Consider the following 14,530-nt stretch of genomic DNA (forward strand, 5'->3'; position numbering starts at 1 on the left):
TATGAATTTTACTATAATTTTGTTAAAAATAGAATGGACAAAAAGCAACTTATTATTTACAGATACCGATTCACTTGTTTATGAAAAATAATGTGATGATGTTTATAGTGATGTTTATAAAAAATATGCATTTGTTAGACCGTTCTGATAATCCGAGCAACGAAAAGTTTAAAGATGATACAAATAAAAATGGTATACGGTAAGTTTAAGATGAAATGAATGGAAATATTATAAAATGTTTTATTGGATTACGAAGCAAGCTGTATTCGGTTTTTTGCTAGATAATAATAAAATAAAATAAAAAAGGTTTACCTCGCGGTTATGTTAAACAATTTATAGAATTTGATGATTTTAAGTACGCGTTAGATGGAGGCGTTAATTTTATAAGAGCCGCAACAATTAGATCAGATCACAATAAACTTGAAACTAATGTTATCATAAAACGTGGTTTAACTGATTTTGATATTAAATGTTATTGTGAAAATGGAATAGATAATTTTGCATTTGGTTATTGTAAAAACGATGGTTGTGTAGATATTTTTAATTTTTTAAATCTTATATAGCGCCGAGCTTCCTCCATTACTAGTTAATCAAAAAAAAAAATTATTGCAAAATAGCAAGTACAACTTACAAAAAAATATTGGATAAGATTAGATCCGATCTTCGAGGCGATAATTTTATCACCTATATCTTACCAATTAGGGTAAGTAAATATGAAAACAAATATCATAAAATTTACAGTTCATAAGTTTCATTGTAAAGCCGAGCTTCCTCAATATATTCAGATTCCTCCGCAATTCGTTTACTCGTTTCATAAAAGCATCATCGTCAACATCATCATTGTATTCGATCGACATAGCTCTTATAATCTGGCGCCCAGTTTCGACATGTGGGGCATCTTCAAGCTCACGAACTAGTTCTTCATGATCAAGTATTCAACGTGCTCTTTCCTCTAATCAATTATAACAATCTATTTCAAGCTGCTCATCATCATCATTATATTCATTATAGCAGAAAATGGTCAATTTATGGTCAAAGAATCATCACAGACGTCTTATTTTATACAAAATTACACTTCTATGTAAACAAAAAATGGTCCATTGCTATTAGCCAACAACCTGGTATTACTATATTACTTTCAATTCACAAATCAAATTACAAATATCTTTAAGGTACTATTTATATGTGATATTTTAGCGAATTTGTTTCTTCGCGAAAATATCAAATATGTTATGTTCCGGTAAATACCTTAATAAAATTGCTTTGAATTCTTACGGGTTGCACGTTAAATCATGTCCATGGAGTCAACATGCAAATAAACCATGTAAGCACAATCAAAGGCTACATTTATATACAAACCGTCTTAACAGGCCTCGACAATATCTTTCTCCTTTTGTGAGAATACAGATTTATTACAATCTCACCAATCTGATGTGCACCACGTTGACGTTTCAGACAATATTAGAACTTATAGGTAGGTATACATACCGTTAATTATTGCAGTCAAAGATCTGGAGAGGAGCTGCAAAGAGAATACAAAAGAGTAAATGACAAATATCCCGCAGAAGATGATAATCTGAAAATTCGAAAATTAACTCTGACCTTTTGACGTGCATTCTTTACATAGTGGCTCTTGGAGTAAACTTTGTTGGAAGGAACGAACATAGATGAAAAGTAAAGAAACTCGGTAAAGTTGCGTCAGGAAGCAAAATAAAATATCTAATGTTAACAGTGGGATTAAAACAAAGGTAGCATTTATAATCCCATGTGGAACATGTTCTGTAAAATATTTCTAAACCATGCTGCAATGTGTGTTCTTGTTTTAATCTCATTTACAAAGTTCTTCTCATAAAGATGCAAAAAACAGACATTTCAGGATTAAACCAGAATATCATTCAATAGATTTGTTTTCAAATGAAAGCGAAAATAGATCCAATCACAAAAAGACTGGCCACGGTACCAAACATTCTCCAGTGAACAGTTTGACTAGTAAACTGTATAAATTGAGGTTTTATGTCTTATGATGCAAACTTGTTATTTTAATGAATATATCACATATTCAGTGGTGCTTAACAGTTGCTTTTCACTGAGTTATCTCTTGTATTTATTGTACCACTGACTCTGTAGCTGTTGTTCTCACCAGACCATGTCACACATTGTGAACAAGTGTCCACTGACAAAGTTCCCCTGTAGACTGCAAGATCTACCTTGCTGACGATGGCGCTGTTAAATGGCTGAGCATGCGCTACACACCATAAATAAGAATACCGTGTGAATTAGAATTTGTTCAACCTACTCCCATGCTACTCATAAGTACACGAAATGATAACATTTTCTTTATGGCTTGCTTGCGTAAGTTACGTCAGGGAAAATCAAGTGAAATTTCTTTACATCATGCCCTTCATCACATTACCATAATCAATTTCTATACCGACACTACTAAAAGATTAATACATACGTAAATTAGTATAGCATATATGCAGCTTTGAAGTATTACACAATAAATTTATCGATTACGACTAATTTAAAACAACCTTTTATCATATTGCTGTGTATACAGTTATTAAAAGGGAGACAAGGCACAACTAACGAATTAATTGGAAACGATAATCTAATAGCATTAAAGGTGTGACGTTTTTACGTTTAAACGACTTAGTTTAAACGTTCCCAAAATCGATAAACTAGCATTTCGCTGTCATTGACGTAGAAACTACCCGTTCTAATTAAATTAGGTGCTTGCACATATCGCTCTTTTCTTGAAGTAAATATGATTTTTACTTCGACTGTGGCATCACTAGGGAAAAGGAGATGCTAAGAAGAAATGGGTGTAACAGACATTACACATCTGGTTGACGTACTGGTAAATCAGATCATAATGACTTTAATCTACGTTATTAACTTTGATATACGTTTGTTAACATAACCTTTGATTATCAACATTTTATTTTATGGAAACACGGTTTCATGTTAAGTCATTGCATAGTTTGTTATTCATTGAGGAGCCCGAGTAGGGGCATCATTTGCGCATGTCCAGACAGTTTGTTCTGTTCTATGATCGATTTTTTCATCATGTACAATTTTGCAACAGCTGGAAACAAGATCACGACGATCCATGGTATGATTCTAAAAAAGTGTCCTACAAGCTAAATCATGTCATATTACGAAGTACAAAGCGGACAGCATGCAAAACAGCTATAGAGCAATTATCTACAAGTATTCAAAACAGCTACAGGACAAGTAACTACCAGCATGCAAAACAGCTACAGGAAAGGTAACTACAAGCATGCAAAACAGCTACAGGGCAAGTAGCTACAAGCATTCAAAACAGCTACAGTAAAATAAACTACAAGCATGTAAAACAGCTACAGGAAAAGCAGCTACACACATGCAAATACACTACAGGTAGAGCAACTACAAGAATGCAAATCAGCTACAAGGGAAGAGTTCCAGCTACTTAAAGACTGTGAAAATAACTATACACACTCAACATCATGCACATAAATTGAAGATTTCTTATCTATGATCTTAAACGTCTGTTGTGAAATTGACCTTATCCTTTTTTGAAGGAATGGTAAATTAAATCTTGCAAACAAATCTTCATATGAACTCGTATAGTCTTCATAAATGAAGAACTCTGTCCTTACTTTTGTCGATTTATTTCTGAGTAGTAAATATTTATCTTTCCTATCACATTTAGGTATTCGTCGATCTTTTTAAAAGCATTCAATTTTGATGCATTCGTGCATAATTCTGATATAACTCAAAATAATAGATATCGTAAAGAAGCGTACTGCAAAAACGAATTTACTCCTTCACATATGAGTAAAGGTCAAGGTCGATAATTAAACATTGTTTGTTCTGATAGGCATATTGTTAAAAAAAAGAAACAAACAAGCAAAAAAATCCCACAAAAACAATTAAAGTAAATTGCTAAGTACGGTTATATATATATATATATATATATATATATATATATATATATATATATATATATATATATATATATATATATATATATATATATATATATATATATATATATATATATATATGTATGTATGTATATATATATATATATATATATGTATGTATATATATATATATATATATATATATATATATATATATATATATATATATATATATATATATATATATATATATATATATATACATACATACATACATACATACATACATACATACATTTCCACTACAATAAAACTTAAGTGTACAGCTCGTTTATTAAAATTCCATTTTGCTTTCATTTCGTATTAGTTGTTTTATTTAAGGTACTAATGCATTGATAAGCCTATTGTGTTTTTTTTTTTTCAGGTACTAACGCAATGATAAGCCTATTATTGTTTTCTTTTCAGATACTAATGCATTGTTAAGCCTATTGTTTATTTTCAGGTACTAATGCATTGATAAACCATTCGGTAGGATTCTATTCCTCTCCTTGTAAAGTTGTTCATTATTATAGTTTTTTTTATCAAGTTCGTAAAGATATTTAATCATGACATTCATGAAGAAACGAAAGTCGCTTTTAAAAAACAATCCACCATCAACAACACTAAATCAAAAATGTGTAATAGATTTAGCGGACAACGATGCAATGTAAGCTGGAAAAAAGGATCCAATCTGCTGGTCCTCTTCTCGTGCTAGCTAATAAGTAAAATAAAGGAATCGCTTTACCGGAAAAACAAAGCACACTGTTGTACTTCGCTATGAGAAATACCTTTATCATCAAAAAGCTAGGATACTTGCTTTTGCAGATTAATCAGCATTGATACCGAGGCTATATAAGATGCAATTGAACGGCGAAAGTTAACCACGTTCTTTGCAGACAGTGTAAATATAATACCAATCAAACCCAGGTGATAGTGGCGTGAAAAACGCATCCTTTCTGAGAAATGCTAGGAGGGAATGCAAATCTTTGTATTTTCTGGTCACGCGCAGACCAAAAATATCTAAATAGCTGATTCATCGTTCAACATTAGACTAGGTCTATTGCGTAATAAAGACAACAATTACAAATATTAACAACTCACAGACTATCAGACAGACAAATGGGAAAGAACATGAAAATTTCAAAATATAACCAGGTTTTTGTGTTTTTTCTCCATGTCATTTCTACCTTATTAGACCACAAAGAAAGAAGAACAAAGATGGGACGTAGAAACGGCAGTAAGAATATCTGTTACATGTTTCATATTTGAATTTTTATAGCATAGCTGTTTAAACCCTTTGATGTTCCTAAACAGACATTTTGCGTACTTCTGTTCGGACAAATATTCAAGCAGCATTTGATAAAGGCACATGTGATTCGAGCGGTTATAAATATAGTTCCGTCACATGGCCCCACGACATCGAAGTGAACAGATTCACTGCTTCGCATATCATTTTCCTGTTTACCTTCTTTCCCTGACACCGTCTTTCCGACTGTGTAAAAGTAGAGAGTTTGCTACATCCTCCTTGTTAAAAATATTCTGGTAGAATAGAAAGAGGGCGTACTGATATTCTCTTCATTAAGCATTGTACGCTCGAACGGAAGATGGCATACTCTTATTATCTCATTACGCTTTGTAGACTCGAAGGGAAAAATGGCGTACTGTTTTTCTCTTCATTAAACGTTCTATGGCCGAACGGAAAGATGGCATACTATTATTCTCTTCATTAAGCTTTGTACGCTCGAAGGGAAATATGACGTAGTGTTATTTTCTGCATTAAACATCGTGTGGTCGAACGGAAAGAAAGCACAAAGTTTTTCTCCGCATAAAAATATGATAGCATATTGCTATTTTCTGCATTGTAAATACTATGGTTGAAAGAAAAGATGTCATACTGTTAGTCTCTGCATTAAACTATCATGGTCGAGCGGAAGATGCCATGCTGTTGTTATCTGCATTACACGTGTTATGGTCGAACGGAAAGATGCCATGCTGTTGTTATCTGCATTACACGTGTTCTGGTCCAACGGAAAGATGGCATACTGTTATTCTCTGCATTAAACATTACCCTGCTACATACACTATTACCAAAAATATTCGTGAGTCTATAAATTAATACAGTTATTGCCTTTATTTCCATCTGAATTAATCTATTTTTAACACGGATTAAAACAGGTGTAACGTCGGAATTGTCTCAGCTAAGGTGCCATTAGATGATGAACATGACAGTAACCATTACACACACGTATAAAAGATCATGCTTACACAGCAACAACATCATCATCAACAACAACAAGACATACAACGAAACAGTTCTTCGTTGAATACTTGTCATGTTCAGATTCTCTTTATTAAATTCTTTTGTGCATAAGCTGACCTTTGCGCATGTAATGTTTTATTTTCTAATTTGAAGCTTGCCTTGAGGTTAAAGCAGAGCATAGATCATATACAGTGAGTGATATCAACAACTTAGGACCCTCATAAAAGAACAATAGGATGAAAAAGGCTTACATAAACAAAGTTCCACTGTATTTATATTACGCTTTGTAAACTCGGATGACAAATCAAGCTGTTTGATGTTGTATTGTTCTTAGATCGCTCTATTTTATGACATTTAATTTCATTTTGCAGATAAAGTTTGTTGATAAATAGGAAAAAGAAATAAATAAAATACCCCCTCCAATAAACAAACGTTCTAAAAATTACAACCACACAAATTTACTTCAAAGCAAAGCTATCTTTAGACCTTAATAAGCCCATCCCCAATACCCCCCACCCACACACACACAAAGAGAAAATACATTAGAATTAGAAGGTGACTTTATAGCTTGGAAGCGGCAAATTATCTCTTAAAATAAATTACATATTGAAGATCGATCACTTGAAGATTAATTCGCATATTAATCTGATTAAATCGTATTCAGTCTTACCTCTTTTAAACATTCTGCAATAAATTTAAAACGCAGAATATCCAGGAAAGATAAATAGTTCTGCTTGCCTTTAATAGAAAAATACTCGCATGAGTTTTAATCCTTGTGAATTAAAAGCCTTGAAGGACACACCCCAACCCACCCCCGCCCACCAAGGCCAGATCAAGTTGTGTGTGTGTGTGTGTGTGTGTGAGGTGGGTGGGGTGGGGTGGGGTGGGGGCGTGTGTTACTGGGTTCCAAATTTTAAAATGGCCTTGACTTTCCTCGAAATGGCACCAAGGAAAAATTATTTAAAGTGTGGATAATACCCAATAAACGTGTGTAAGAATTAAACGATAATCAAATTTCAAGTTACATGTGTGTGTGTGTGTGTGTGTGTTTAAATCAGTAATTTGCGACCTTCGGGTCTGCATTTAAAAGAATGTCAATTGGGGTACAGCAGCTGGGGAGATAGAGCAAGAGGACTTTGCCTATCTGTACAAGGAGTGAGATTTGGGTCAACGATATTGGGGGAGATACGGTCAAAGAGCTTTCGCTGTTCGCATCCTCCAATCAAAGCTGCCGGAAACGTTTAGCCGAATTGGTTTAATGATACAATCTATTTCAGTTTACACCGTATCATCGATTCACTCGTGTTATAAAAATGTGAAAAGGACTCAGTTTACAATCTACATAATAAATAGGCGTGCATTTTTTAGAGATTGAAACTCTGTCTTGTACTAACTGTCACAAGAACAGAAACTATTTTTCGATGCATTGTCATAAATACTGGAAACAATTATCTCTGAAAATGGGAGGTATTTGTTATCAAAACAAAAGCTAAGTAAGTTTGAGCAAACACACGTGATAAGGGTAATAAACACATTTTTATCGCGGAAATTTCTTGTTCATTTCCCCACAATCGTACAAGAAAATGACGGGACATAGTGGCAAAGGATTGAGGTTTGCCAACGGTAACCGCAGTTATGTATTGTTAACAAGAAATGCAGATTCTTATAAATAAAAGAATAGTGAACGACACAAATTATTTGCTAAAACCTTATAAACTTAGGTCTTATATGGAATATATTCAAGAAGTACATATGCCTGACGCAGACGGACACAAGCCATTGTTTCGTGATGCGAAGAACGAGGTTCACAGGTAAACATCCAAAGTAAATGCATATTTGATCATGAAGTTGTCCTGAAAGGAAAATTAAGGGTATAAAAGAGAGAGCGGACAGACAATATGTTTTCGACTTATTTCAGTATCATCACTGATACAATTTTACAACCGCCAGATCGCGTCTCATTAGTGTTGCATTATACATCAGACACCCTGTGAAAGACGTTGTGCTGAAAGCTTGCATTATACATCAGACACCCTGTGAAAGATATTGGGCTGAAAGCTTGCATTATACATCAGACACCCTGTGAAAGACATTGTGCTGAAGCTTGCATTATACATCAGACACCCTGTGAAAGACATTCTGCTGAAAGCTTGCATTATACATCAGACACCCTATGAAAGGCATTGTGCTGAAAGCTTGCATTATGCATCATACACCCTGTGAAAGATATTGGGCTGAAAGCTTGCATTATACATCAGACACCCTGTGAAAGACATTGTGCTGAAAGCTTGCGTTATACATCAGACACCATGTGAAAGACATTGTGCTGAAGCTTGCATTATACATCAGACACCCTGTGAAAGACATTGTGCTGAAGCTTGCATTATACATCAGACACCCTGTGAAAGACATTCTGCTGAAAGCTTGCATTATACATCAGACACCCTATGAAAGGCATTGTGCTGAAAGCTTGCATTATACATCAGACACCCTGTGAAAGACATTCTGCTGAAAGCTTGCATTATACATCAGACACCCTATGAAAGGCATTGTGCTGAAAGCTTGCGTTATACATCAGACACCATGTGAAAGACATTCTGCTGAAAGCTTGCATTATACATCAGACACCCTATGAAAGGCATTGTGCTGAAAGCTTGCATTATGCATCATACACCCTGTGAAAGACATTGGGCTGAAAGCTTGCATTCATAATACATCAGACACCCTGTAAAAAACATCGGGCTGAAAGCTTACATTTTACATCAACACCCTGTAAAAGATATTAGGCTGACATTAGAGACCTTCATGCTAAAAATAGAAAGAATTGACACTGAATCATACAATCTACTAATGCCACAACCTAGACAAAATCTTCATCACGATGGGGAAGTAAACGTAAAACACTACTCAACAAAAGAGAAAATATTTAGTGGACCAGAGAAATTACGTAAAATTCAAAATGAATACATCTGCTCTCACGAAAATCGAAAGATGATTCTCGTACTTCCATTACTGACTGAAACCGATTTTTTACCTTTAAAATGAAAGAGTACCGTACTAACGTTCTACCGGAAAAGAAATCCACCGATAAACTGGTATACAGATAATACACGAACTTCTTCGTCCAGCGTTCTTGGACAGCTCTTAAGATCGAGATCCAATATTATTTTCATTGTCATTGCCTTATGAACCTGTCCGAATATAGTTGAGTCGTTATACACTCTTTGGTGGCAAACAAAATCACACATTAAGCACATTGTTGAAAATAGTTTAAAAGATATATCTGGCGTACAAGCAGAATAATGTAGGAAGAAATAAAGGCCTGGAAGAAGGGGAAGGTCGGTTTATCAGCGGGCCAATGCCTAAACTTTACTGTTTTTAGGTCTTTTTGTTGACTACTGTAATGGCCGTACATTTTGGGACACGAAAAAATTTTTTTTTCTTCCGTGTCCTAAGACATAGGCACGTAAAAGAGAGTAACCTTTGGTGACTTGACAATTATTAAACTGTTATAAAGTGCTATGATTGATTTTGTTATTATTTTGCATGTGCATATTTTCTGATTTCTCCAACACGAAGTTAAATTAAGGTAAATACAGACTTCATAATTCAAGGGCCAGTTGAGTTTACCAGGGAGATCATGCTGTACTATAATGGCCAGTACTTACACAGTGCAAAGCGTGCATAGCGTAACTTAAATCCTTACTTATCACAAACATATTAGATGCAGATTTTGCTTTATTCATTGTTTTGACCAAGTTGCATTCTTCCAGATAACACTTCAGCTAGTTTAATTTACGTTGAATCATACGCTTACAAGCTGCTCATTTTCAATGATATAAGCGATGCTACTAATTGAGGTAATATTTATAGAAAGGTACGCACGTTTAATTTTACAAGGCACATAATCATCATAATTTACATGTTCACGAAGAGTGGTAATACTAAAGGCTAAAATTCTCATATAGTTCAACTAAGATCAACATCAATCAATTTTAGTTTTGTGTTTTAGCTGAACAAACATCATAACTTTCCACACGATGGAAAGCTTGATGTTTCAGCGTCTCCTATGTTGATAGTCGGCGAATTTATTTGGTTTTGCAACAGAAGTACAGGCCAGTTAATCATTAAAACCCTGAAACTGGCTTGTGATAAGAGGGAATTTTGACCGGTAACTATACCATACTATATGTGTAATTGCCTTTTATTCCTTAATAGTAGCACGATTACCGTAGTTTTGTAAAACGGGATCAAGGCATACCTATGAACTTTTAAAAAGCCAAGTAGGGAGACTGAATAAAAAAAATAGAGATTGGGACCTAAAATCGTGGCATTTTAAAGCTTTGTTTGACTAGACTTTTAAGTGCGTATATACGGTAATCACGAGGATGTTGAACAGTTTTATTACTTACATTACTGATATCTTTCTTTTTATAAATACTAGACAAGAATAGCAATGCCAATCTGCAAAGTAGATTACCGGTCACATTTTACACCCTACCATAATGCTTTTATAACAATAAACCACAAAACCGCTCCGCTGGCCTAGTAGTTAGAGCGTCCGCCTTGGATGCGGGAGGTAGAGTGTTCGAACCCCAGTCGAGTCATGCAAATGACTTATAAAAGTGGTACTTGCAGCTGCCTCGCTTGGCGCTCAGCATTAAGAGTTTATTGTTAGAAATGGTCGGCCTGGTTTCAGTATAATGTGACTGGGTGGAACATGATGCTAAATATCTGCGGAATGATGCACGAGTGCTAGACATCACTATAAGCTGACACACTGCAGATACCGTAGTATATGACTGAATAATTGTTAAAGCTAAATCAAACACACACACACACACACACACACACACACACACACACACACACACCGCAATTGCTAAGCCTTACCACCTCCCGAAACCAAACTGCATTGTTTGACAGTGTTCTGGCCCACTTTGTTAAGTTTTTGTTCCAAACCAAAAGATAAAAAATAAAAGTGAAAATACGAAATGATAAATGATAAAAGATCTAATTGTACGTGCACTGCTTTATAGCAACAAGGCATATACGATTATGACGAAACAACTACAAAGCAGCAACATCAATAATAATAATAATAATAATAATAATAATAAATATACCAGTGTTTACAAAAAAAATTATTAATATATTACACAGACATAGTCCTATGACGATCAAATACCTTTAAGAAATGTGTTTGACATAAGATATCTATAAAATTATAGATGCTTAAAAATTTTTACAAAAGAGGGAGTATGAACATATATTTATGTATTTGAAATGAATATTTATTTTCTAACACAATTTCAGTTAATTTTATTACGGGATAAAGTCGTTTTTCTCACAAAGGATCGAGTCTGATCATTTTGATTTATACGTTACATAACTTTCTAACATTTTGTTTGAATCAAGAACACGAATAATACTTTTCACGGATCTCGATTGTGATCAAGGTGTGATTCCTAAAACGGTTTAACCAAGTAAACACGTGGGATATTTTCATGAAATTCAAACTATTTTATTTCTAAGATACTTCTTTAGCTATATGACGATAAAATCTAAGAGTCTTCAAAACTTACTCTTTTGGAATCTGGTAATAACATAGTTCAAGGGTACGAGTAGGAGTGTGGAATCACGAGTTTCGATAATTTTGCAATTTGTCTTGATTTTTCAAGGCATGTGGTATATAACAAGTTGATCACAATCACACAGTATCTTACTTTTCAGCCTCATATGCTTCGTTCAAGTTTATTATTGCTAATTTTAATGGGTCTGTTTACGCGTGTTTCGACAGAATAAGGTGTTTTATGCTCAAGACGGTTCACATGTTACATTGATCTGGACTACGCCTCGAACGTATTGCCTTCTTACACAACATGAACTTCTTCCACCTTTATATTTCATTTTTTTTCTTTCAAAACCCAAATCTGTTTAAAGGCACGCATAACAGAAATGTTTGCATTAAGCAATTTAGTTGCAAAACCAATGATCATTTTAATATAATTCTGTTCAGTGTTGCAGCTTGATATATAATTCTCCTAAAATGTTGTAAGTTTCAGCAAACATTCATTTTTCAATTATTAGACAAGAGAATCTTTCCCGTGTAATTTTAAGAAGTAGGTATGAAAATGAATAGGCGAAACGCCATTTCAATTGCATTTGTAATTTATAAATGAAATAAATAACATGAAAAAGAAACAGGTAGGTACCGATTGCTTATGCATTTTAGAAGCTTGGGATCGCCATTTTTCTCTATGTCTATATTTGAATCATAAACACGCATTTACTTTATTGCTTTATACATTAATAAAAGTATACGTTTTTAACAAATTCTACAAAGTAAATTTTATTAACCACAATAAATTTTAAACATTTATATTTATTTTCAAAATGTTAATGTAGGAAGGTTTCCAATTAAAAGGACCAAACTATAAGAAATATATAGTAACTCTGAGCAGGGTAGATACAATTAAAAGTTCTGTATTTGCTTCAATTTGAGAGCTGTCATGCTTTCAAATACTCACAAATAACCGGTTTCCTTGCATTTCGTGGACTTAATAAACGTCTTAATTGCAGTTATCTTTGCAATTGCGCTTAAAGGTCGAGGTGGGGTCCCGAGTGGCCGAGTGGTCTAAAGCGCTCTCCGTTACGGATCACTGCCATCTCACCTCTGTCTGCGTGGGTTCGAGTCTCGGATTTGGCCAATATGGGTATATGAGAAAGCTTGCCAGTAGCTTCTCGTGGGTTGGTAGTTCTTTCCAGGGTTTTCCCGGATTCTTCCTCCACCATTAATACTGGCCGCCATGTATAGCCTATCGTGTGCTGAAAAATGGCGTTAAACCCCGCAACAACAACAACAACAAAGGTCGAGGTTCTATTACATTTTTGTACATGAGTAAAGTGATCAGGTCAATTGGTGCTCTAACTGACTGTGGCACACTTGAGTGGAGATACCGCTTGAGTTTGCTTGATCAACAGAGGACATGCTGCACTTCTGAGATTTACGATGCTCACGTTTCTGCACTGCCTCTGCAGTTCTCTCCCGTTCAAAATCTGTAGGTCCGGTTGGGATGAGGCTGCCCCAGTTGAAACAATCCTGTGCAGGATTCAGGGTCAATGTTGAAGTGTTTATAGGATGGCTTGAGGGAATCTTTGAAGCGATTCTTCTAACCACTCTGAGATCTCCTCCGCTCTTCCATCTCGCCATAAAATATCGTCCTTGATATACGCTTGTATGGCATCCTGTTGACGTGGCATGCCTATCTCAAATGTGATGTTATCAACAGCGTCACAGATGCTCGGCGCGAGCTTGGTGTTGAGAAGAAAAGAAAAACTGAAGGTAAAAAATTATACAGAGTGACAAAACTAATTTATATTACCCCAATGACCCTTTCTGACATAGGACCCTCTCTATCATACTATATAAGAGAGAAGGTACGTAACTTACAAACACTTGGTTCCACCCATGACTCTCGATTTCCCTCTGCTATTTCCGTCGTTAAAAGCAGACGACCATAAGCTATAGCTTGTTTTAGTCCTGAGATACTTTTCTTTTCATCAAGCCATCATTAACTTTTCTGCGTTGTGCCAAACTGAAGTTGCAGGCTCTGAAACGTGCGAATTTTGCCTGCCGGGACAACGTCGAGCTCAGGTGACAACCGATGAAAAGAGCTACATGTACCATGTTTGCGACTCTACGATACATCCCTTCTTTAATTACAGAACAGGGGTAGATGCAAAAGTAAGCTTTTACTTACCACTAACTCGACTTAACTTTCCTTTTCCGTAGAAGAATTAGACATTGTCTTCTTCACTACACATACACTGCATACAAGCGACTCTCTTTTTCAAAACACGTACACTATAGGGCACACAATTCAATATGATTGGCTCAAAAGGTTATACTTAATTAACATCCATGCATCAGAGAACTTTTTCACTATATAGACTATTTGAACCCAGGCAAAAATAGGTAATAACATGATCGCATCATGTTAGAAATCTTTTCAATGAGTTAAATTAATGAGAGTATACATTATTTTTTATATAGTATGATAGAGAGGGTCCTATGTCAGAACGGGTCACCGGGGTAATCTGAGGTAGTTTTGTCACTCTGTGCTACTTTTTTGTTTCAGACTTTGTTTCTCTACATCAAGCTCGCGTCCAACACATGTGAACAGAGTGTCGATGTTTGCAATGTGAAAAACCTCAGTTCTTGGCCGGGGGTCCCGAGTGGTCTAAAGCGCTCACCGTTACGGATCACTACCATCTCACCTCTGTCACCACGGACCCACAAGAAGCTACTGGCAAGCTT

The 14,530-nt window shown here is 35.1% G+C and overlaps 1 protein-coding gene across 1 annotated transcript in view; it reads right to left on the reverse strand.

The window, feature by feature from the left end:
• The window catches only part of LOC149801972 (collagen alpha-6(VI) chain-like), a 136,441-nt gene that overhangs the window by 95,005 nt on the left and 26,906 nt on the right, over positions 1-14,530 (reverse strand). The window contains exon 2 of the mRNA XM_089956367.1: positions 1,489-1,522. Coding sequence (XP_089812493.1) covers positions 1,489-1,522 — 34 coding nt within the window. The remainder of the gene's footprint in view (positions 1-1,488; positions 1,523-14,530) is intronic.

This window comes from Sinohyriopsis cumingii, chromosome 4 (assembly GCF_028554795.1).
Source record: "Sinohyriopsis cumingii isolate HCF-2022 chromosome 4, ASM2855479v2, whole genome shotgun sequence".
Lineage (NCBI taxonomy): Eukaryota > Metazoa > Mollusca > Bivalvia > Unionida > Unionidae > Sinohyriopsis > Sinohyriopsis cumingii.